General features: G+C 36.5%; 1 protein-coding gene across 1 annotated transcript; it reads right to left on the bottom strand.

The window, feature by feature from the left end:
* Positions 1 to 276: 276 nt before the first annotated feature.
* LOC107561860 (POC1 centriolar protein homolog B-like) lies at positions 277 to 21,434 on the bottom strand. The gene is made up of 15 exons (XM_016246375.1): positions 21,089 to 21,434; positions 17,573 to 17,657; positions 17,328 to 17,499; positions 17,070 to 17,249; positions 16,880 to 16,987; positions 16,682 to 16,797; positions 16,454 to 16,587; positions 15,407 to 15,475; positions 15,172 to 15,324; positions 14,904 to 14,981; positions 9,703 to 9,811; positions 8,320 to 8,330; positions 6,717 to 6,875; positions 438 to 533; positions 277 to 345 (listed from the first exon to the last, which is right to left on the bottom strand). The coding sequence occupies exons 1-15, from the start codon at positions 21,101 to 21,103 to the stop codon at positions 277 to 279; spliced, it is 1,554 nt and encodes a 517-aa protein (XP_016101861.1). The 5' UTR covers positions 21,104 to 21,434.
* Between the last annotated feature and the right edge of the window lie 1,067 nt (positions 21,435 to 22,501).

The following is a 22,501-nucleotide window of genomic DNA, read 5'->3' as shown; positions in this document are numbered from 1 at the left end:
CATCCCCAAATTTTAAGTTTATTAAAGTATTTCTCTATTACCTAAGCGTACGTGCAAAATTTTAACTCATTGGAAATCAATACAGCATGTGTCTCCAGATGCACAGTGTGTGGATGCTCTCACGTTTCCTGCACCGCTGGAGAAATGAGGCATTGATGAGCATGCGGAGTGGAGATGATATCGGCGACGAGGAGTCTTGGAGTAGTGTCACCATGTGAAAAGGTCACAGGCTCTTGAGCGCGTCATATCCATAGGTCAACCCCATAAAGCAGAATCTCAAGGCTCTCCTGCGCTTCCTCTCATTTGAGCCGGTGCCAGAGGCGGCAGATTACTGAAAAGAGCTTCCTGCAGATTGATGCATATCAGTTAGGAGAGAAAAAAAAAATCAGGAAGCGAAAATGGTGTGGCATGTCCAGAATGAGCTTTGGGCCTGACACCTGACCCACTGCTGCCTCGAGGGGATCAATGCGGGTCAAGAGAATGATGGGAAAGAAGACCGGCATGAGGAGACGCAGATGTTTTCCAACAGTGGTCTGGAAAAAATGTAGACGCACTTGAGTAAGTAAACATGAGAGAGTCACCTACACTCCATTCCTCCACAATTCTTCCGTCACCTCCTTGAAGGTTAGGTTGAGGTCAAGGAGATCCTCCCTCTGCAACCTAAAATAAGCGCCACTGTTTACATTTGTGCTTTTGCATGGTAATACTGAAGGTGGTCAGGCAGTGGAAACCCATTACTGCATTTCAACCGAAACCCAAGGCTATTTACAGTAAGTCAATAAAAGTTTCCAGTGTTAAAAAGGGATGCAGCAGACCAGAGTGGGCGTAAAACAACTTTTAATCATTTTAATCTTGGCCTTACGACAATGACCACAAGTTACAGAACAATGCATGCAAAAGAGGACTTCCCCGTCCCAAAGTTGGTTCAACAATACAGTAATTTCAAATTCAAACAGTTCTTCCTGTGGTATCTGATTCAACAAGGCCTCCTGTTGAGTGACCTCCATAATGGCTTCACTTACTTGAGGTCATCACTTGGCCTGATGACCCCTTTTTAACCTCAACAATACTCAACACGTTTTTTCACAATGGGGTGATACACTAATACAAACATAGACACATGGCAGCAATACAGATGGCCTGTTGGGTCAGGGCTATCTTTCTGTGATGTTTGTATGCAAATTTTTGCACCTCATTCAAACATGGCCCACATATCTACGTCACTGTGTGGGAAGATTTGCATAACACCACTTAAATCTATACGCAAAGAAAGAAGGCGTAACTTTTATTCTCGCTATAGTATTGTTGCTGCTGCCGCCGCCATGTTGTGGAGACACTGTGTGTTTCAAAATATGGTAAGGGGCGTAACATTTCCGTCACATCAGTGTTCATTTCGTCAAAGAAGACGACGATGAAAAATATTCGTTAACAAACATTTTTTCTGTGACTAAGACGAGACATTGATGAGCTAAAACTAATATCTGATGATAAAAACTATGACGAAATTTATGCCACGTCTTCGTTAACAAGACGAGACGGGACTATAATGTTATTTGAGGACTGCCGGACATTCAAAATACATCTAATAGGCTACGGTCTTGTCCTTCAAAATGTGCGTCCCTGTCGTTGGATTGCAATCGGATAAGGGGCGTTTGCATATTTAGTCTCAGTATGGCAGCCGCGGTGGATTGATAGGCTATCAAAATGCGAACTAGCGATCTGAAACAACGGCCTCAGCACCCGAAGGGTTAGGGATAAGGTGACAAGACGTCCCGTTTTTCCCGGGAGTCACAATTCATTGTCGATTAACTTAAAACTTAGTGAAGGCGGGATAGGCGGAATCGCGCTGATAGAAGTGCTCTCTCTCACGCACGCTCCACTTCTTCAGTTCTCATATACAGCGCGCGATCAGTTCTCAAATACACACACAGCAGTCCAAATGTCTATCATGTAGAGTATCTCACGTAAATACAATCGGTTATGGATTAAGTGAACGTAAACAGGTGGGTGAAAACTGAAAGTGTGTTAGTATTACATGCATGCCTTCCGTCTTAAATGGACAGCATTCCTAATTAAGTACCTATCCGTGTCATTAATGTTAACCAACAAATGATGTTAAATAAATATGTTAAGTAAACCTACTGTATCTGAAAAAATAGTTTAATTTGTATCTCTCATATTTGTCATATTCTGCTTCTTTGTCAAAAATAATAAATGATATTTATTGTATATGAACAACTATAATTTTTATAAGTTGCTCCCTTTTCACTACTGTTAAAGGGATAGTTCACCCCAAAATTTAAATTGTCATCATTTATTCAAGTTTTTCCAAATTCAATCCTTGATTCAAATTTCTCATAAGCTTAATTGATTTGGTCTAAAGAGAGAAGAATTAATTACTATTTTTGTTTGAAGACTACATATAAAATAGCTACCAAAATAAACGGTAACTGCAGTTTGACTAAAAGTAATGACAAAGTAATGGCTAAAAGTTGACAAAAATGCAATGACTTTTCGTCGACTAAAACTAGACTAAAACTATGAAAGACTCAAATGACTAAAATGTGAAAGACTATTAAGCATTTGGTCTCAAGATAAAGACTAAATCTTTTGATGCCTTTCAAAATGAACACTGTGTCACATGCTTGAGGTATTCTGCCAATCACAATGCACTGGATAGCTGGCTAATCAGAGCACACTGCGCTTTTTAGAATAATGCGTTTTGTAAAAATTGACGCATTTCAGAAAGGCGGGGCAGAGAGGAGCAACAATAATGTACGGTATGTGGAAAATAATGTGTTTTTTGAACCTTAAACCACGCAAATACATTGCATTACACCAAAAAAAATTTCCTCCCCGTTTTTTTCTTTCTTCATAACTACCCTTAAAATTTTGAAAGGATGGACTGTGCCATACTACTGCAATGAAATGCCCAAGTCATTTTAATATTGGTGTTTCGGTTTCTTTTAGGACTAATTAATCTAATTTGTATGTATATTTATTTATTTATATGTATGGCTTTTATGAGTGTGCATGTAGATGGATATAGCTGCATTTCCACGAGAGATACGAAATGTCGTTATATGCTACATGCAATGACAATAAAGGTATTCAAAATAATGTTCTTTTTAGCAAGGTTATACAACCCCTTTAAAACTTGTTACAATTATAAAACTTAATTACAATAACTTTAAATAATTCTATTATATATATATATATATATATATATATATATATATATATATATTTTACTTTTGTTAGTATTATAATAATAAACTAAAATAATTATTTTATATATTAAATATAAAATATATTAAATAATTTATATATTACTTATACATTATTAGTAATAGTAGTAATAAAAATAACAATCAGTGTCAATCTGTAAAAATTATAATAAATTTGTATTCATTTTCAAATATTTCAAAACAATTAATTAAGAATTATGTATTATTTTAAATATTATAAAATAAATCTAACAAATTTAAAATGATTTTAATTTTAAAATAAAGTCATATTCATACAAAAAGTTGTTGAAACTGCAAGAATGACAATAGTCTTGGTAGCATCAAGAATCAATGAGAAAATGCATAATAAATAATTTTAAAATATTTTAAAATAAATATTAAAAATACATATTCAAAATGATAATTTCTTTTAATGATCATTTAAAAAAATTATAAATCATAATTCAGATAGACTGAAAATGTTGGCGGGACAAGCAGAAATCTGATTAACTGTCCAGAAGGAAAAGGACATCACCTGCATGCTAAACACAACATGCTAAAACCCTGTCAGCATCTCTAAAATCATCCACTGCCACTGTTGTTGGATTGACCATCCTACCATCTCTATAACACAGAGTGGTAATTTGAAAGCATATAGTTTGTCTAGCCAGATTTTAGTAGTAATGATTACCCGTGTCTATACTTCATGCAATTGTATGCATGATGTAAACCCTCCATTACATATAATATACAGTATTTATATATGAGCCTCAGACTCCCAAGTTAAGCCTCAACACATCAGGCTGAGCAAAAGTAAGAAAACGAGGTCAGTGTCAACTCTCCAAGACACAGAGAGAACATATGACTTCCACCATGCCAGTCACTTCTAGGGATGCACATCCTGTAATTTGATTCTGGCTAATCCGATTGATCCATGCAAAATCAGGAACATCAGTGAAGCGCTTGTTAAGCGTGTTTCCTAACTCATTGCCCTCACATGAGGTAGTCTGAAAATAGCACAAAGAGAAAGTGGCAGAGTGAGTGGGATGAATGCAGTCTTCATGAGAGATGAGAGAAGCGGAGGTGAAGCAAGCAACCAATTTTCCCCCCAGCAGCGGCGCAGGTTTCTAAAAATACAATCAGGCAATGGCCAGCATAGAAGGGATAATGAGATTTCAGACGGCTGTAGTGTCTGAATATGCTAAGTCAAGGTCTGGAAGGATATCACGAGTCAGGGGGTCAGGAAGATAAAAAGGTATTAGAAATTGGAGTCGTTGGTAGTTTTGTTAAATTACCCAATCATTTTGCATGTTTCGAAACTGTGAATAGTAAAATACATAGTCTTTTTCTGATGTGGGAGGACTGTTATTTCCAAATAAGCCCTAGCTATACAATGTTATTGAGGTGTAGCTTTTCAGAATCAGGCATCTTACCAGATGTAAAAATCCAGATATTGGGGAAAATATGTATCTACATATTTTTTTCTCCCAATATCTGTATTTTCTACTTGATATGATACAGTATATAATAAACATTCTGTGCTAATGGTGATTTAGCTTCCGGGCCGGATGGAAAAGAGGCCCCACACTGGCGACCAATAACCTGCCTGGTCATCGCATACACCATATAACCATCATATGTCAATAATTAGTCTCATATATGCAAAATACCTCAGCATTTGGGCTGCTGGTGCAGTGGAATATTCATTTAGTGTTAATCCAAAGTAAAGGTACACTTTTCAACACTGTAAATGGCATAAAATATACAGATTCTGTAATTTTGTGTCTAAATAAATTGACAATAAATTGCTAAAAACTAAATTAATAATTTCAAATGCTACAAATGAATTTAGGCTTCACAACATTACAATGAACAGTATGAAAAATAGATATACATTTTTAGAATAGCTAAAGACAACATTTACTCAAAAATATTAACTAAATTTATTTGGGATAATCAAATTGTCTCTTAGTATCTTAGTGATGAATGACTGTCTGCAATTCATTCTTAAAGGGAAAGTTCACCCAAAAATTACAATTCTGTCATTAATTACTCACCCTCATGTCGTTCCAAACCTGTAAGACCTGTCAGAACACAAAATAAGATATTTTTCATAAAATCCATGAGCTTTCTGACCCTGCATAGACACCAACGCAACTACCACATTTAAGGCCCAGAAAGGGAGTAAGGACATCGTTAAAACAGTCCATGTGAAGAAATGGTTGAATAAAGTCTTTTTTTTTTTCTTTGCAGACAAAAGTTGTATTCTCTTAGCTTCATAAAATTACGGTTGAACCACAGATGTCACATGGACTATTTTAACAATGTACTTACTACCGAATGTGGTAGTTGTGTTGCTGTCTATGCAGGGTCAGAAAACAAAAATATCTTAATCTGTGTTCCGAAGATGAAAGAAGCCCTTACATGTTTGGAACGACATGAGAGTGAGTAATTAATGACAGAATTTTCATTTTTGGATGAACTATCCCTTTAATCGTCCAGTATGAACAAGATGGTTAGCATGCAAACACTGAATAATACACAATGTATGAATTACTTCAAAGCAACAAAAAATACATTAATCCCTTCCTGTACACCAGGCTAAACTTCACATCACATTGTAGAGCTTTTCATTTTTTTTGGTTACACAAACTGGTGTAATTCATTTTGAATTACTGCTTGCTATCAGGCTTAAAAACAGCTAAACAAGTCACTTACAAACATCAGAAAGCAATGCAGGTAAATTCACAAATACACGGAAACAAGAGGGTCACTGTGTGGGATTTAATTTAAGCTAAACCCCATTGCTACACAAATGCTGGATAATCTGCTTTTGAACTGGGTAATACCAAATCGACCGCAAAGTATCTGTGGGAAACTGCGACACACAATGAGCTTGTCGCTAATTGCGAGCCAGCAAGACAACAGGAATGCTACCATATAACTCGGAATCCACTGCAGGATTTCATTGGTTTTCATCTTTAAAAATGGTTAAACTTTACTCGATTTAAAAAAAAAAACAAAAAAAAGACTTTTTTTGTATAAATTCCTTTTACAATTATGGGTTGCATTAAAATCAGCTTGCGAAAACAATGTCACGCCAAGGAAATGCATTTAAAGCAGTGTTTGAGGGGTTAAAAGGTCATGTGTAAACAGACTTTAACGCACTTTGAGATAAGGACTACACTGACCTCAATCTCTTAACACGCAGGATTTCATTGGTTTTCATCTTTAAAAATGGTTAAACTTTACTCGATTTAAAAAAAAACAAACAAACAAAAAGACTTTTTTTGTATAAATTCCTTTTACAATTATGGGTTGCATTAAAATCAGCTTGCGAAAACAATGTCACGCCAAGGAAATGCATTTAAAGCAGTGTTTGAGGGGTTAAAAGGTCATGTGTAAACAGACTTTAACGCACTTTGAGATAAGGACTACACTGACCTCAATCTCTTAACACTGCATATTTGGAAAGTGTTTGAGATAGACGTGAATAATGCGGTTGGCGTAGTCACTGCTCTCGCACGAGGAGGCCCTGTGAGGAATGTGGAGCTTTATGGTTAAGTGCACCTTAGCTGGGCCTTGCCTCCTTTCAAAGTTCCCGTCAAAGCCCCCATGGCCCAGTTCAACCCAAAGACTTCCCCTCATCTTCAAGGGAGTAGGTGTGAGGGGTTAGAGGGGACAGAGCATGAGTAATGCTAACACATTTCCCAGAGGCAAGGAAGAATGCTGTGACTTGTGCGGGGTTAAGCCTTTAAGGCCCGGCCGGGTCAGCAGAGAGGCGCCTGACAGCCCTCGCAGGTCTGTGGCTGGAGGTGGATGTTGGGGCTTAGAGGAGAGGAGGAAGGGGCGCCAGGGAGAGCGGGACAAGAGGGGTTGAGGTTCAAAGGGTCACGGACATTCCCCACGTGTTTCATTGTGAGCTGCCGAGGCGTGCTTGTGGTGAGAGAAAGGAAAACAGAGTTGGAAAGGGTTGGTGTGAGAGAAAGAGGCAGGGAGGGCCATGGTGTAAGACTTCAGGAAAAACAAACAGGAAAAGAGTGTAAAAAGTATAATAGAAGGTAAGTGTACAAAGGTCATTCTTAAAAAAAATTATGGATTTCTGACTTTAAAAAATGCTTACATATTCAGTTCAGGTCCGTTTTCATCTGGAAAAGCCTATAAAAATGTTGAAAATTTTTCAAATGAAAATTTTAATAAAGGTAGCTCTTCCTTCTCTTCCTTAAATGAAAATAAAAAAAATAAATAAAAAAAAAGCAAAATGAAACAAAAAACAAAAAAACAAAAATCAAAAAGCAAATCAAAACAGGTGTATCAGATGAAGGGAACAATGTGTTTTTCAGGCACCTGGCAATTAAAAATATTTATTTTATTTTTTTTAAACGAACAAAATAATACAGTCAAAACAAATGACCAAAAAAACAACAACATCCGAAAAAAAGTGGTATGTCAAATGAAGGGGAAAGGTATTTCTTTAGACACCTGGCAAATTAAAAATACTGTTTTAAAGAGATAGTTCACCCCAAAAAATTTATTCTGTCATTCATTACTCCCCCTCATATTATAGAGTAGGTACTTTGAGTTATTTTAAAAAGTATTTTTAAAAAGTTTGTCTATGTATTGATGCTTTAATAAGGTTTCTTGAATATTTTAAATATTTTTCATAACTGAAAAGTTATAGGAGTGTTATGTTTGTTACCATATTTTTACAAGGACCCAGAAGAGAGAGCAATACAATACAAAAAGACTGCAACAGCTACAAGAGCTCTGGGAGAAGAAGGGAAACATTTGAATCAGGAAGAGTGAGATAGAGTGAACAAGATGGGAGAGATGGGAGAGAACGCTGGTTTAGGAATAGAACTGAATGACTTCCTAACAGGTGGGCCAGGGGGGTGCAACTTACCCTCTAACCTTGACCAGCATTGAGTTTCAGCTGTACCTCCGGAGCCCATGACCCTCCTGTACTCTCACTCAGAGAAAGCTGATTTGTTTTCTTACCCGTTCATTTCAAACACTCATGCCAAGCAAGAAAAACAAATCTTTTTATCCAAGCCCGAGCTTGATTTTCCCAACAAACCCAACCAAAACTCACCTCTTCACCACCTAAAAATAAAACTTCCACAACAAATTAACCAAGAGTTTGTGTAGGTTGATTTTTTGTTTAGTTTTCATAGCTGTTTTTGAGCTTAGAAAAATTAGCTCATTTTTTCCCTTAAGTGAAAAGCGATGTTTTGATAGCTCATCCTACGCAGTTCACAGAGGCGCTTCCACCTTCTATTCATGCTGCGTTAAAAATAACTCATACAGGTGAAGAGGAAAGCGACAATAAAATGGAGCATCAAAATAAATCATGAAACCGCGCATGCAGCACCTCTGTATTAAAGCACAGGATCATGGAGGGATGACCTGTGTTTTTAATTGCTGTTTTTACAGAGGTTCCACAGCTCTGAAGAGGCCATACTGTAGCTGTGGTGTTAAAAATACATGTACACAAACAAACACTTTACTGCATAAAAGTGCTCATAATGCACAAACCTGTTGTTTTGAGAAGTGTATATTTAGCATCATATAAAGGATTGAGTAGGAATTCAAAAGTATTGAGCAGTTAATATGTTCTTTCATTGCGGTGGTTCAATGCTGCCTTGACAATTTTATTAAGCTTTGCGTGTCCTGTAAAAATGCTGAAATATGAAATATAACTGTTTCTAGTATGCTTTTAAATGTCTGGAAATCTCATAACTGTTACATTAAAATTTTTATAATTTTATTTTATAAAAATAAACAAAACATAAAATGTTAGTTTATATGATGTTTTAATTGAATATTTAAAAAAAAAAATCATGACTGAAAAGTCATAGGAGTGTTGTTTTTAAAATAAATAAAATAAAATACATTTCAAAAGTCTGGGGTCATTTTGGATTTTTAAAAGGAATTAATACTTCTATCCAGCAAGTAAAAACAGTGAAGACATTTATAAATATACAACAAATGTCAATTTAAAAATAAATACTGTTCTTTTTGAATCCTGAAAAAAAGTCCACAAACATATTAAGCAACACAACCGTTGAACAACATTGATATTAATGATAAATTGATTTAACATTTATAATAAAAAAGATTACATAAATGATATTAAAAGAGAAAAGTATGTTTAAATTGTAATAATATTAATGTTTTTGCTGTATTTTGGATCAAATAAATGCAGCCTTGGTGAACAAGAGACTTCAAAAACATTTTTAAAAAACTAAAAACTTAAGAACCCCAACTATTTGAATGATAGGGAAAACATACAAAAGAAAACGTACCACTGAAAAGTGCCACTAATCATCATTTCCAAACATTTAGAGTAAATAAATTAAATTTAAAAAAATTAACAAAAAATAAACGAAACATTTTTAAAATGTATTCAGTTAAATAAAAACAAATAATACAAAAAAACATACATTAAAAAATTCTTATACAATTATAATTTTACAGTTCTGCTGTAAATAATATCTGAATGGAAGAGATGGTGTAGATGGACAGCACAGTGAGTGAAATGCAGGACAGCAGCTCACCATTTGCTTTTGAAGTGTCCCTGTTACCTGCAATAGTACAGGCCCACTATTTTTAGAATCAATGTCAACGGACTGTCAGCATATTTTAAAAGCTATACCCCTCCGGGCCACCATATACCCTTGAGAGAGCTCATGGAGAGAGAGAGAGAGAGAGAGAGAGAGAGAGAGAGAGAGAAAAAAATGTCAAGTGAGAGAAGTAAAACAGACTCTAAGCCAGATTTTGATAAGGTCCTTTCAACTCTACACTTAATGTGACGGTGCTCCGGTTTGACAGGTACTTAAGATGAGGTCTGGACTGTTTAGGAACCATCTGCTTTAACGGAGGAAGTGAGATCAGCCATTAAGTTAAAGTGCCAGTGTGATTTAATGGATGGAACTGCTCTATTCTAGAACAGGGGTCAATAGCCTTTGGTGGAACTCGCAGATAAAACAGATGAATGAGATGAAAGGGATGGATGAAAAACAACATTTAATGGAGAAAAAAGAAAGGAAGAGGGGCAGACGGACACAATGGGCAAGAAACCAGATGAAATATTAAGGCGGACACACTGAGTTCTGGGTGCGCCCTACACTGAATAAGTGATGAACCTGCCCGGGTTCCTGTGTCTTTGATGTGCGAGCGCCTGTTTGTCTGCCGGAGTCCCCGTCTGAGGTCCCTGGGTCAGCGCTGGGGATTATGGGCCGGATGAGACTTTTGCATTGACCTATTCTATTATCTGTGCTTTCAGGAGAATCCAGAAAATGTGCAATAACGCCAGTGCTCATGCCGCCCACATAACAACAGGAAATCTGCGATAACACGACTGCGGTTGCATAACCATAACACATATTTCAACACTTTACCACCTACATTTCAGCAATGACAAGGTGTAATGTATGTTTCACCGTATAGGTAGAGTAAACAGCTCGAAAATGCACAAACAATGCATCGGATGTCTCCCAATGCAATGCGATTCAAATCAATGAGCACTTCCTGCTGAAGGCTCTTGTTTTTTTTTGCTTGAGAATGGCAAGTCACTCTCTCTCTGTGTAAGGCTATCTTTCTCAAAGCTCTCCCGGTGGAAAGTGAACCTTCCCCTGGGCCATTCTATCTTTAGCGATTAACTTCCGTCATGTCACGTCTTGTCACCGGAGCCGGTGGCAGGCCTTCAAGCTGGTATCCACACCTCGCGGCCACCTAATCTCCTGCTCTTTACAACACAGGAAGAGGCTCTTTGCCTGCTTCCTGTCTGTCACCCTTACAAACAACCTTCAGAAACGTAATACCAGGTGGTGCGCACACATTTACAGACCCTCAAACAAACATGCACACACTGAGTTGCATGTATAATTTAATAATCTATAGAATATATTAAATAAAAACAGTTCAGCAATATTAGGTATCATCTTAATTAGTTCACCTGTTAATTTATTTAAATTTAAATAATCGCCTACTAATTTTAAATTTGCAATAATTAAAAAAAAAATTATATGTATATACACTTTGCTTATAGGACACAAAATATATGTCTTTAATTACTATGTACTAACATTTAAATTAATCATTTGATATAATGCAATTATTGTTTACATACATGCTTTACATTGTACTTTTATGAAAAAAAAAATACCTGTATGCAATTACATCTATATTTAATTTCTGTAAATACATCTAAAATTTTTGCAATACAAACACATTGTACCAAACAACTTTTTTGGTATACATTATGGTATAATGTAAAGTGGGACCTATTTACATTGTACAAAAATTTGATAATTCATCCTTGTGGAGCTTCAAGGATAATTACATTTGACCATATAAAGAGCAAAAATTACTTTCCGTTTATTTTAGAATCCGAAGAATTATTGTAAATACTGATATAGTGGTATGTCATAAAATTACAATTATTCATAATACAAATTATTAATTCTGTATTGTGCTTAATTAAAATAATATAGTAAACAAAACTATATTATTATTATTATTGTAGTAGTATTAGTAGTAGTAATTCATTAAATGAATTATTTAGCCAATTTTTTACTAATGCTAACAATTATGAAGCTGTCCTGTAGATATTTTTGTTAAAAATATTTTTTAAATATTTTTTTACCTTATACATCAATTATCAACTACAGTACCTCATCAGGTGATACAAGATTCAATATAGTGATATTTTTGTAATTGGATTGCAACCAACTCAATATTTTTTGCACTGTTCAAATGTTCAAAGAAACAAACATGTTCATACAAGTGAGAAAAGGTATAAATATATTGATAGAATATTTTTTAATAAAAACATGTAATAATTTTTTTTTGTGCAGCTTTTATTGATAGTAGAACGTTTGTATGAACTGACTAAGCGGTGGGAGTGGGATACAAAAATTTGACGCAACTATCCACCAGACCTAGTAGTTCTTTGACGCACGCTAATACTTGTCTGTGACTTGAGTGCTCTCGGATCATTTGGGTCGTGGTCCTTTCGTTGCTATTCAGATGCCTCTGGAATTTCTAGTGTCGCCTATGCATAGCAGATCTAATGCATCAGGGAGTCAACAAGGACGAAAATGCTGAAGAGTTCCACCAATTGTAGACCGCATCACTGCATGCACATGCACACACACACACTCAAACCGAAAGGAATCCAGAGAGAGTCAGTCAAGAGGAAGTGATGCCAGGAAGCATCACACAAAAAGGCGCCACGGGTCATACTTCTCTTTGCCGTCCACTTCCTCCTGTCTCTGCTCCCACGCACGAAAGGCAGGGAAGCAGAATGAGGAAACTCTGCCCTACGGGACTGTGGGATGCTCAGGGAAAGATAATGACAGGGTTGCCCTGTAAATGTACCTTGACAGGTCCGATTCGGAAAGGCGGCCTGGACTGAAATGAGCCAACGTTGTTAAGTGTGAATGGAAAAAGTGAATGTGTGCACTATGGCTAATTTTTACTAGTCAACTTGTCATCCAGAAGAGCAGTTGACTAGTCAGTGGGTTAATGTTTACCTTATGTGAATGACTCACCATGTGCCATGCAGCCTTTTTTGTTTTTGGCAAGAGGTGGTTCACCCAATATAGTTTGATTCACAAACAAATGACTACTATGAGCGGATTCCTTTAATGACTAGGTCAAAAAGACTGGTTCAAAACAGTCCGAAACACTATCCTGTGTAATTTACAGCATTAGCAGAGAGCAAATGTCTTTCATATCTCATCATAACAACTGAAATACACTGAATTATACAGAATCCGATCAAACTGAATTTAAATCGGAACTGAATTTGATGCTTGTGAATCAGAATCAAATCCAGATGCGATTTGCAAAAGCATGAATGTGGTTAAAGCTGCATAGCAACACTAGCTGGGACTGAAGTCACATGATCAACAACTAGTCAACACAACTCACAATATCCAGTGAGTCTAGTGGCAGAACTAATCGACTAGTCAATGAATGTGCAGGCGTCCAAACTGAACAATTGTTTTCTCTATGCAGTACAGTAGGTACAGATAAAAGGGACAAATGGAAGAGAGGGAGAGAGCTGAAGTCACAGTGTGGAGGAGTCTATTATTAGTCTATGGCTCCAGTGGCAAAGTGAGGTCACATCAGAGCCCAGCTTTAGGCACGTGTGTGTGCTCGGTATGTTTTTGCTGTCACACTCGAGCTACTCTAGAAAGCCAGAATCAGTGCGCTCAAAAAAAATACATAAAAAAAGAGAGGGAGAGAAAGGGCCAGGGAAAGAGTCTTCCTGTAAACACGCAAGGCACACACAGTCTGTTGTGTGCCGTCTCACAGCATTTCCTCAATCCGCTTGTAAAGAAGAAAGCACAGCATTTTGCACGGAAGCATGAGGACATTCCCATAATTCGGATCAGAACACGGCACGCAGTAAATAAGAAAGGTTTGGAGAGCTGCTGGCCACACAAACAACGCTTGTTGGGCTGAATATATTAAAGTCCCAAAATTTATTATTTTTTTGTTTGTTTGTTTTTTTTTTAAACCTGCTACTGTAATAGTAATCATCTACCTTATTCTGTATAATTATACAGTTGGGTTAAAAAATCTGAGGCCACAAGCGCAAATGCTTCTGTTTTGCATTTTTTTAACTGAATATATTTATATAAAATATTATTACTAGTATTATATAATATATATTAAAATTAAATTTGAAATTACATTATATTTAATAAAAAAATAGTTAATTTTAATGTAAAAAAAGTAAAAAATTAACATGAATTTAAAAATTATATTTAAAATACATTTATTTTCATAAATTATAGTATCAGAATCAGAATAGCGATTTTAGTAAAAAACTTGGTGAAAAAATAACATGCATTTAATAATTATATTTAATATAAATATATTGAATTTTTGACCAATTAAATACTGACAGCAATTTAATAATTACATTCAATATACATTTATTTTTCATTACAAATTATATATCAGAATAGCAATTTGAGTGAAAACCTGGTGAAAAATTTACATGTATTTAAAAATTGTATTTAATATAAATATTGAATTTTTGACAAATTATAGTATCCGAATAATTTTTATAATTAGCAATAATTAGCCATTTGAGTGAAAGTTTAGCAAAAAAGAACAAATGTATCATTATATTTAATATAAATACATTTAATTTTTCATTACAAATGATAGAATCAAAATAGCAATTTGAGGGAAAACAATTAACACTGACAACAATTTAATAATTACATTACATAATTTATTACAAATTATTTATCAGAATAGCAATTTGAGAGAACACCATAAAGTGTAAAATTACCACAAATGTAATAATTTCTACAGATTTTGTCTTCCTTTTCCTTTCATGGCAGCATGCCAGATTTTCAATGTGGTCTCTGGTTTTTAAACCCCACTGTATTAGAACGTGAATGACATTTGCCAGAGAACAGAAGTGGATAGAGTAGACAAAACCATAATAATGTTAAAAATACTGATGAGATGAGGAGTGATTATTTAAAAAAAATAAAAATAAAATACACATGACAAAGAGTGTCAGTGACTGCAGTGACAGCACACTGTTCAGTGAGGGCTCAACATTAGCTGGCCTATATCTCCCCCTAGTGCTTGGACTGAAACCGTTCTGATTACATTAATCAGTTCCTGTCAGAGTTAAAATCTTACCGCTGTGGAGAAAAGAACACGTCCCACTTCAACCACCTGAGGGTCACCAGACTGAGTATCAGCAACAATGGGATTAATCTAAGGAAATCAGAGTATTGACGTCAACAAGTGATTAATACAAACATGAAAGTAGTGTGCACGTCACAGAGATAACACACTGACTGAAAAGTACTGGATTGATCTACACTACAGCATTGACGCTGTACCGACCCCCAAGTGTAAAATCAGTACTGTTAGTGAAACACATGGGTATTGTGTGGCCACTGACCTCTATTGTACCATTCTGAGCATTGTGTCGGTGAGGTGATCGAGGGTAAATGTCCATCAGGTGTGGAAGGGGATCTGGAGTGACTCGTTTGCTGTGCCTGCTCAACAGATCTCTGTAATTCAGCGAATCGAAGTTGGTCTTCCACATCAGAACCTGAAACCCAGACCATCACAAGCATGAGTGACATCAGCCTGATAGCGATCGGAAGGTAAAACAATCATTAGGTCACGATTACCTGAGAATCAGCCCCTCCTGAAGCAAACAGACCTCCGTCTCGAGAAAACACCACAGCCAGCACTGGACCCTGAGAGCAGGGGGGAAAAGACACTTTAGGGCTTTTCCTATAAGGGTGGGATGTTTAATACAGGTCTATAACACAAAATACACATAAAACTGAAGGAATTGTTCACCAGAAATTAAAACATGCTCATATCATTCTAAAAATGTCTGCTGTGATTTTTTCAGAAACACTTTACAATAACATCCAATTAGTTAATGTTAGTTACTGCATCAACTAACGTACTGTAAACATTTGTAACAGTATTTATTCATCTTTGGTAATGTTAGTTAATAAAAATCACTAAATAAAATTAACAGATACAACTTTTGATTTTAATGTATCAGTGAATGTTCAATTTCATATTAACTTAAATTATTAAGACTAATAAATGCTTTAGAAGTATTTTTCTTTTTTTTAGTTTATGGTAAGTAATGTAGTTAACCAATATTTACAATAAAAAAACCTGTTAATTTTATTGTCATTTTATTTAGATTGTTTTATTATTATGCGACTCTTGCCATAAAATGACAGTTTATGATAATGACTGTAAAGCTCCAAAACTGTACAAAAATAAATACAATTAAAGATTATTTATGTTGAAAACTGTCTTCAGCTTTACCATAGACATTATGAACAGTAACATAAAAAAGCGAAACATAACGGATCAAATATTACCTGTCAAATTATATAGCATTTATAAAAATACAAGAATTTAGGAATGAATTTTAAAAAGTGAATATTTATTTTGAATTCTTAATACCAAAATTATATGTGAAATATTTTCAATTAAAATAAAATTCATTAATTTAAAAAAATGGAAACAAAATCATAATGTTAACTGTTTGGCAAGAACTGTGTACATATCATTTTTTTCCTACAGAAAAAGCAGAATGTTTCTTTGAAATGGCATGAGGGTAGCAACAGAATTGACATTTTTTTGGATGAATTCCTAATTGTTCCAGTTGGGATTCAAATTCTTCACTATTAGCAAGAGAGAGACACCTTGTGGCCGTGAAGCGTGTAAATGAGCCTCCCCTCCAGGAGGTCTAAGATCTTCATTGTACTGTCACTTGAACCACTGATCAGATAGTTTCCAGATGGATGAAAGGAAAAGCAGTTGACCCCTGCACTATGAACTGCAAGACAAATGCAAGTTAAAAGCTTGAAAACAAGACTAGTCCTTGACTCTATTAAAAATAAATGACCATGTGAAAAACTCTTTTCTACTACCTCTGTAATGTTGTATTAACTTGTTTGTACGAATATCCCAGATTTTTAATGTGTTATCCGCTCCTGAGGATGCAATGCACGTGCCACTGGAATTGAAGTCCACAAATGTTGCTGACCTAAACAGACAATTTGAAATATCAGTTAGCTTGAACCCAAAAAAACAAAGATTTGGAAAAAACAACAATGCTCAATTCTCACCCTCCGTAGTCTGTGAAGATGTTGATGCACTGACGTGAGGATGTATCCCAGAGGCGAACCGTCCTATCATCACCACAAGAAGCAACAAGACGACCATCTGGTGAAAACCTGACAGGACCAGACCAAGTGACAATGAGAAAAATCCCACTTTATGCGACAAACCAGAAAGGTTACACACACAGTCTCATACCTCGCACAGCGCACCCAGTTGGTGTGTCCATTGAGAGAATAGAGGAATTTCTTCCGTTCGACACCCCACACTTTCACAGACTTGTCATCTGAACCCGTGACCAGCCTTTGGCCATCGCTGGAGAACTGAACGCTTCGAACGCTCGCTGTATGGGCTTTGAACACAGTCGACTCGCCCTTTCTGTAACACACATGTAGTGTAACGCATTAAGATACAAATAACACTGAAACTCGAAAGTGGGCATCTGTTCACACTCACATGCTGGGCGTCCACAGTCGAACTGTTTGATCTCTGGATGAAGATGCCACCAAGGAACCACTTGGAGAAAAATGGACACCTGTAATGATATCTGTGTGACCCACAAACCTGAATGCTCTGGCTTTAGGAGTGAGGTTCCAGATCATAAGGTTCTTGTCACAGGATCCAGTAGCTGCAAGAGAAGTTGCAAGCGGATAAACTGGGATGTTCTCAGATGGGGAAAAAAGAAGACAAATATGACATACCAAGCTGTTTATTGTTGGGGCTGAAGTCGGCACAGGAAACAACATCTTTGTGACCTTTAAAATGTCTCTCAAGCGTGGGATCCTCCTGAAAATAAAAAGACATCATAGAAGAATAAGGTGTAAAAAATTAAGTCCAAAAGTCTGACAGAATTAGAATGTTATTTTTATTGAATTTTTTTGTTTACATGCAATTTTCATGTGAGTGAATATACATAAAACATTTTTTACAGTTTTTTTATATAGGTATGTAGATACATATGTAGTGTTGGGGAGGTTACTTTGGAAATGTAATAGGTTACAGATTACAAGTTACCTTACTTAAAATGTAATAAGTAGTGTAACTTTTAAATTACTTTATAAAAGTAATGTAACTGATCACATTTGATTACTTTTATAAATGTGTTTAATGTTTTCAACTGTTAATCATTTTCAAACATATAAACCAGGCAGGGTTAACCTTACAGTACTCAACACTGATTACTGTCAGACTTTCAAAATACTTCAACACTTGAATTAAGATTATAATATTTTTACATGGTGTTTACACATAAATGTATCTTAGCAGTGTGGAGGATACAACCACCCTACAATGATAAAAATCCATTCCCTCCTTTTTTTTAAAGGGGTCATATGATGCTGCTAAAAAGAACATTATTTGGTGTATTTGGTGTAATGAAATGTGTTTATGCGGTTTAAGGTTAAAAAAAACATTATTTTCCACATACTGTACATTATTGTTTCTCCCCTATGCCCCGCCTTTCTGAAACGCGTTGATTTTTATAAAGATCATCGGTCTGAAAAGCGAGGTGTGCTCTGATTGGCCAGCTATCCAGAGCGTTGTGATTGACTGAATACCTCAAGCGTGTGACAGAAATGTTATGCCCCTTACCAGACTGTGATGGCGTGTCCCGGCTGGAGCGACGAGACAAAAACATTAAAACCCATTATAAACGAGGCATTTGTTGCATCCAGTGGGGACATAATTACGGATTATAATGACTTATACTGTCTTTTTAATCATTGCATCACGCCGCGTAAACATAAAGCCATGTCTACATTTGTGATCAGAGAAATGACAAACAACAAGTGCTACTCTACACTGCTCAAAACTCGCGTTTGAATCGTCAGTGGCAAATTCTTTAAATATAAAAAACATACTTACAGTCTGTGAGTCAGAACAGCCGGCACTGTAGTCTACTCTACCAGGATCAGCAAACAGTCCTCCATAAAATGCGCTGGACACATCTGAATATTTGGGTTAAACTGTTCTGGAACAGTGTTGTAAATACAACTTAACCATTGATTTCTAGTCGTGTCCTCTTTTGGAAGGCCAAACAAAGTAGTTTCGCTTTCACAATGAAACACAGCATCACACACGGCGGGCTAGAGTGAGCGGAGGCCACGGCCTAGAGTGAGCGGAGGCCGGCTTGAGTGAGCAGAGGCCGGCGGGCTTCAGAATGGCGTGGCCAGCGGATTCGACGAAGGAGTGTCCGGCGGGCTTGCGGCAACCACATGTGACGACCCCGGGCTGGACTCCGCTTCGTCCACAGTGAAAGCCTTTCCGGTGGTCCACAGCGCGAAGTTGATGTATTTCCTCAGCGACCAGCACGGATCAGCTCCAGGCATGACGAAGCAGATATCATCCTCTTTTGGAAGGCCAAACAAAGTAGTTTCGCTTTCACAACGAAACACAGCGCCTTCACGACATGGCGGTGGGCAGCAACAACAATACTACAGCGAGAATAAAAGTTACGCCTTCTTTCTTTGCGTGAACATTTGGGTGGTGTTATGCAAATCTTTCCACATCGTGACGTAGCTATGTGGGGGCGTGTTTGAACGAGCCGTTTTAGGTAGACGTGGTTGACTCTTAACTTTTATAAAGAATATCTTTTTGGATTTGAGACTTTAATCTTTGCAACTTTACAGATCTTCTTTATGCACCAAGAGCTTGTAACACTCCAAAGAGAAAGGAAAAATTGAAATTGCATCATATGACCCCTTCAATCCCCCCAAAACCTAAACAGTCTCAATTATCAAGCTGTTTTGATTTTCTGAGCAGTATGATGTCATATTGCTCAGCCCCCGCCCACGACCGCTGAAGTACTGTCCAGTCTTAGCATATTTTCACCCTCAGCCAGTTGTACAAAGTCCATTTTCTCTGTGCTCGAACAGCTGTCGTGACAATATCTTGTAAGCAATGCAGGTGTTTTGTAGTTTTGTGATGTAAAAGAACATAAGAATCTTAATTTTCTCCCGACATCAGAGCCACTGAGGACGCATTGCATTAGTTTTGTTTTTGATGGTAATGCACCACCGGATACACCTACATTTGTTTATGTCTGCGCAAATCATTTTACCCCAGACTGCTTTTTGAACGAGGGAAAATTCAAGGCAGGTTTTGTTAAAAAGTTAAAACTCAAGGATAGATCAGTACCCATTGTTCGTGATCCAGCTGCTGCACCTCCACAAGAATTAAGTCTCACACTTTATATTTTTATAATTATTTGCAAATCGCCTTTGCTCTTCCATGAAAGAGAGGGGTGGGGTGAGCAGTGCTCATTAGCATTTAAAGAGATATGCACCGAAACGAGTGGCTGTGTTGTTGAAACCAGTCGGGTGTTGTTTTACACGACCACTAAGGAATTTGAACCAAAGTATGTTGCAAACATTTTATGAGGACCCTAAGGAATCCTACCAACTTGTGGAAAATGGGCATCCGATTTTCCCCTTTGAAGCACAGCCACCACAAAATCAGACTTACTTTGAGATCTTTCTAAAGGTTAAATAATACCCATTTTAAATCATAACAAGAAATAGCTATGATACTGTTTTTGAAATCAAATTCTATGGTTAGCTATGACAGGAAACACTTGAATCTAACAATGCCTTGGAAAAAAAACAGTTAATCTTAAAAATGAAGCATAGCTATTCACAAACTCGTATAGGAAATAAAAGATTTTCATGTTCTTAACTCCTGAAACACTGGTGTTTCATATTTTAGAGCAGTCACTGCAATTTATGAAAAAAATCTGTATGTGTTAGTGTGTGTAAAAACATCAGATGTAACCCCCTATTTTATAAGTAACTAATTTAATTAACGTTACACATTTTTTTCTCAGTAACTGTAACTGATTACAATTACTTTTTGTAATTAAATTACGTAACCCCATCTCATCATGATGTCCAAAAACCATGGTAATACAATGGTATATTTTCAAAAAAATCATGGTATTAACGTGGTACATGTCCAAAACACCATGATGGTAGTACCATGTCTAAAACTACGCTAATTTCGTAGCACTTTTTTGTTAGTGATAGTTAATTGTATTGTTTTTGGTCAATTACTCAAGGTTAATTTCGGATTCGAACAAATATTACCAGTAAATACATCCAAATATACAAGCATAAACGAAACTTCCCAGCACAGTTTGCACAGAGCTAACCAACAAGCAACAACTAACGTTAACTAAAATGCCCATATCCGCATTTTAAAATGTTTCTGATAAGTCTTCTTACCATTACAGACGCCATTATTCCGGTAAAAGTCAAACAAGTTTCTGAAATTGGTACAGTTTGGTCTTGGATTTAGAAGTAAATAAGTGAAACTCGTTCATGTTGAGCCACTTCCCATCTGTCAAACAAGCCGCGTTTTACCCAGACCAAACAAATCACGCGCCGAATCATCGAGTCAGCGCCGCTAGTTAAACAGAATGGCGAGAAATTAACTCAAAATATCGTTTGTGTCTAAATATTTACATGTATACACCGCTATTTTGACTGATAACATACTAATTTAGACATATAAACGTCTGCGTTAATGTAGTCAATGGAAAACGATAATGTAACCCATCCTCCTAATGCAACAGAAGGCGGGTTGGGATTAAATCTCAAATTTGCAAGCTTGTTTTGCGAAGATTATACTGTCTGTAGAGTCAGAGAGTTGCATATCCCAGCCAAATATTACAAACAAATGTCTTCAGAGAAATTACTTGTAAAAAAATATATCGATCCGCAAAAGCTTGTAATAAATAAAAACGGCCAACGGCTCTCTGTCACTGCAGAGTTGTAACCATAGAATAAAACGGCCATTGGAAATAACGCCGTTGCTTAGCAACAACCCAAACGGTAAACTCATAGAACAACATTGAGATAGTAAGAAGGCAATCATTGATTGGATCCTCACATCAACGGACCAATCCGTGAAGGCGTTGCTCAAAGAGGCGACGCTTTGAGTTTTGATTTTGGAAGCTAACGTTAGCAGCCGAAGATCAGCTGTTGGAAGATGTCGGTGAAGCGGGGCATTGGCGACTCTGAGGTCAGTGGGTTTATTCTTATGCAAAGTGCAATTCGAACAACATGTAACGGTTTGTAATATTTTAAAAGCTAGCTCAGGAATGTTTGACATGGAGAGCTGCGGTTTAAAGGGAATGTGACACCGGTGTTGCCATCACATGCATACATACCTGTCTGTCTGTCCATCAACACCAGTTTACTGCTGATGCTTTCATGTTGTATTCTTTTGTAACAATGCTTATCAATAAATTAACCTTCTGTCTAATCTAATGGATGTTATTAGAGCTTACAGTGGCTTTCATGACCACTGATGCTCTATTAAACTCAATGTTTGTTTCATAGACATCATGTTCTCAGAATATGATGAGCCACCGGTTACACTGATCCCCAAAACAAAAGAGACAAAACACTCATTATTTCATTTAGCACTCATTTTTATACAAACCCGATTCCAAAAAAGTTGGGACACTGTACAAATTGTGAATAAAAACAGAATGCAATGATGTGGAAGATTCAATGTCTGTCCATCAACACCAGTTTACTGCTGATGCTTTCATGTTGTATTCTTTTGTAACAATGCGTATCAATAAATTAACCTTCTGTCTAATCTAATGGATGTTATTAGAGCTTACAGTG

The sequence above is a fragment of the Sinocyclocheilus grahami genome, unplaced genomic scaffold (assembly GCF_001515645.1).
Source record: "Sinocyclocheilus grahami isolate Dianchi unplaced genomic scaffold, SAMN03320097.WGS_v1.1 scaffold795.1, whole genome shotgun sequence".
Taxonomy (NCBI): domain Eukaryota; kingdom Metazoa; phylum Chordata; class Actinopteri; order Cypriniformes; family Cyprinidae; genus Sinocyclocheilus; species Sinocyclocheilus grahami.
Note: the sequence above shows the minus strand (reverse complement) of the source record. Positions and strands in the feature narration are given on the sequence as shown.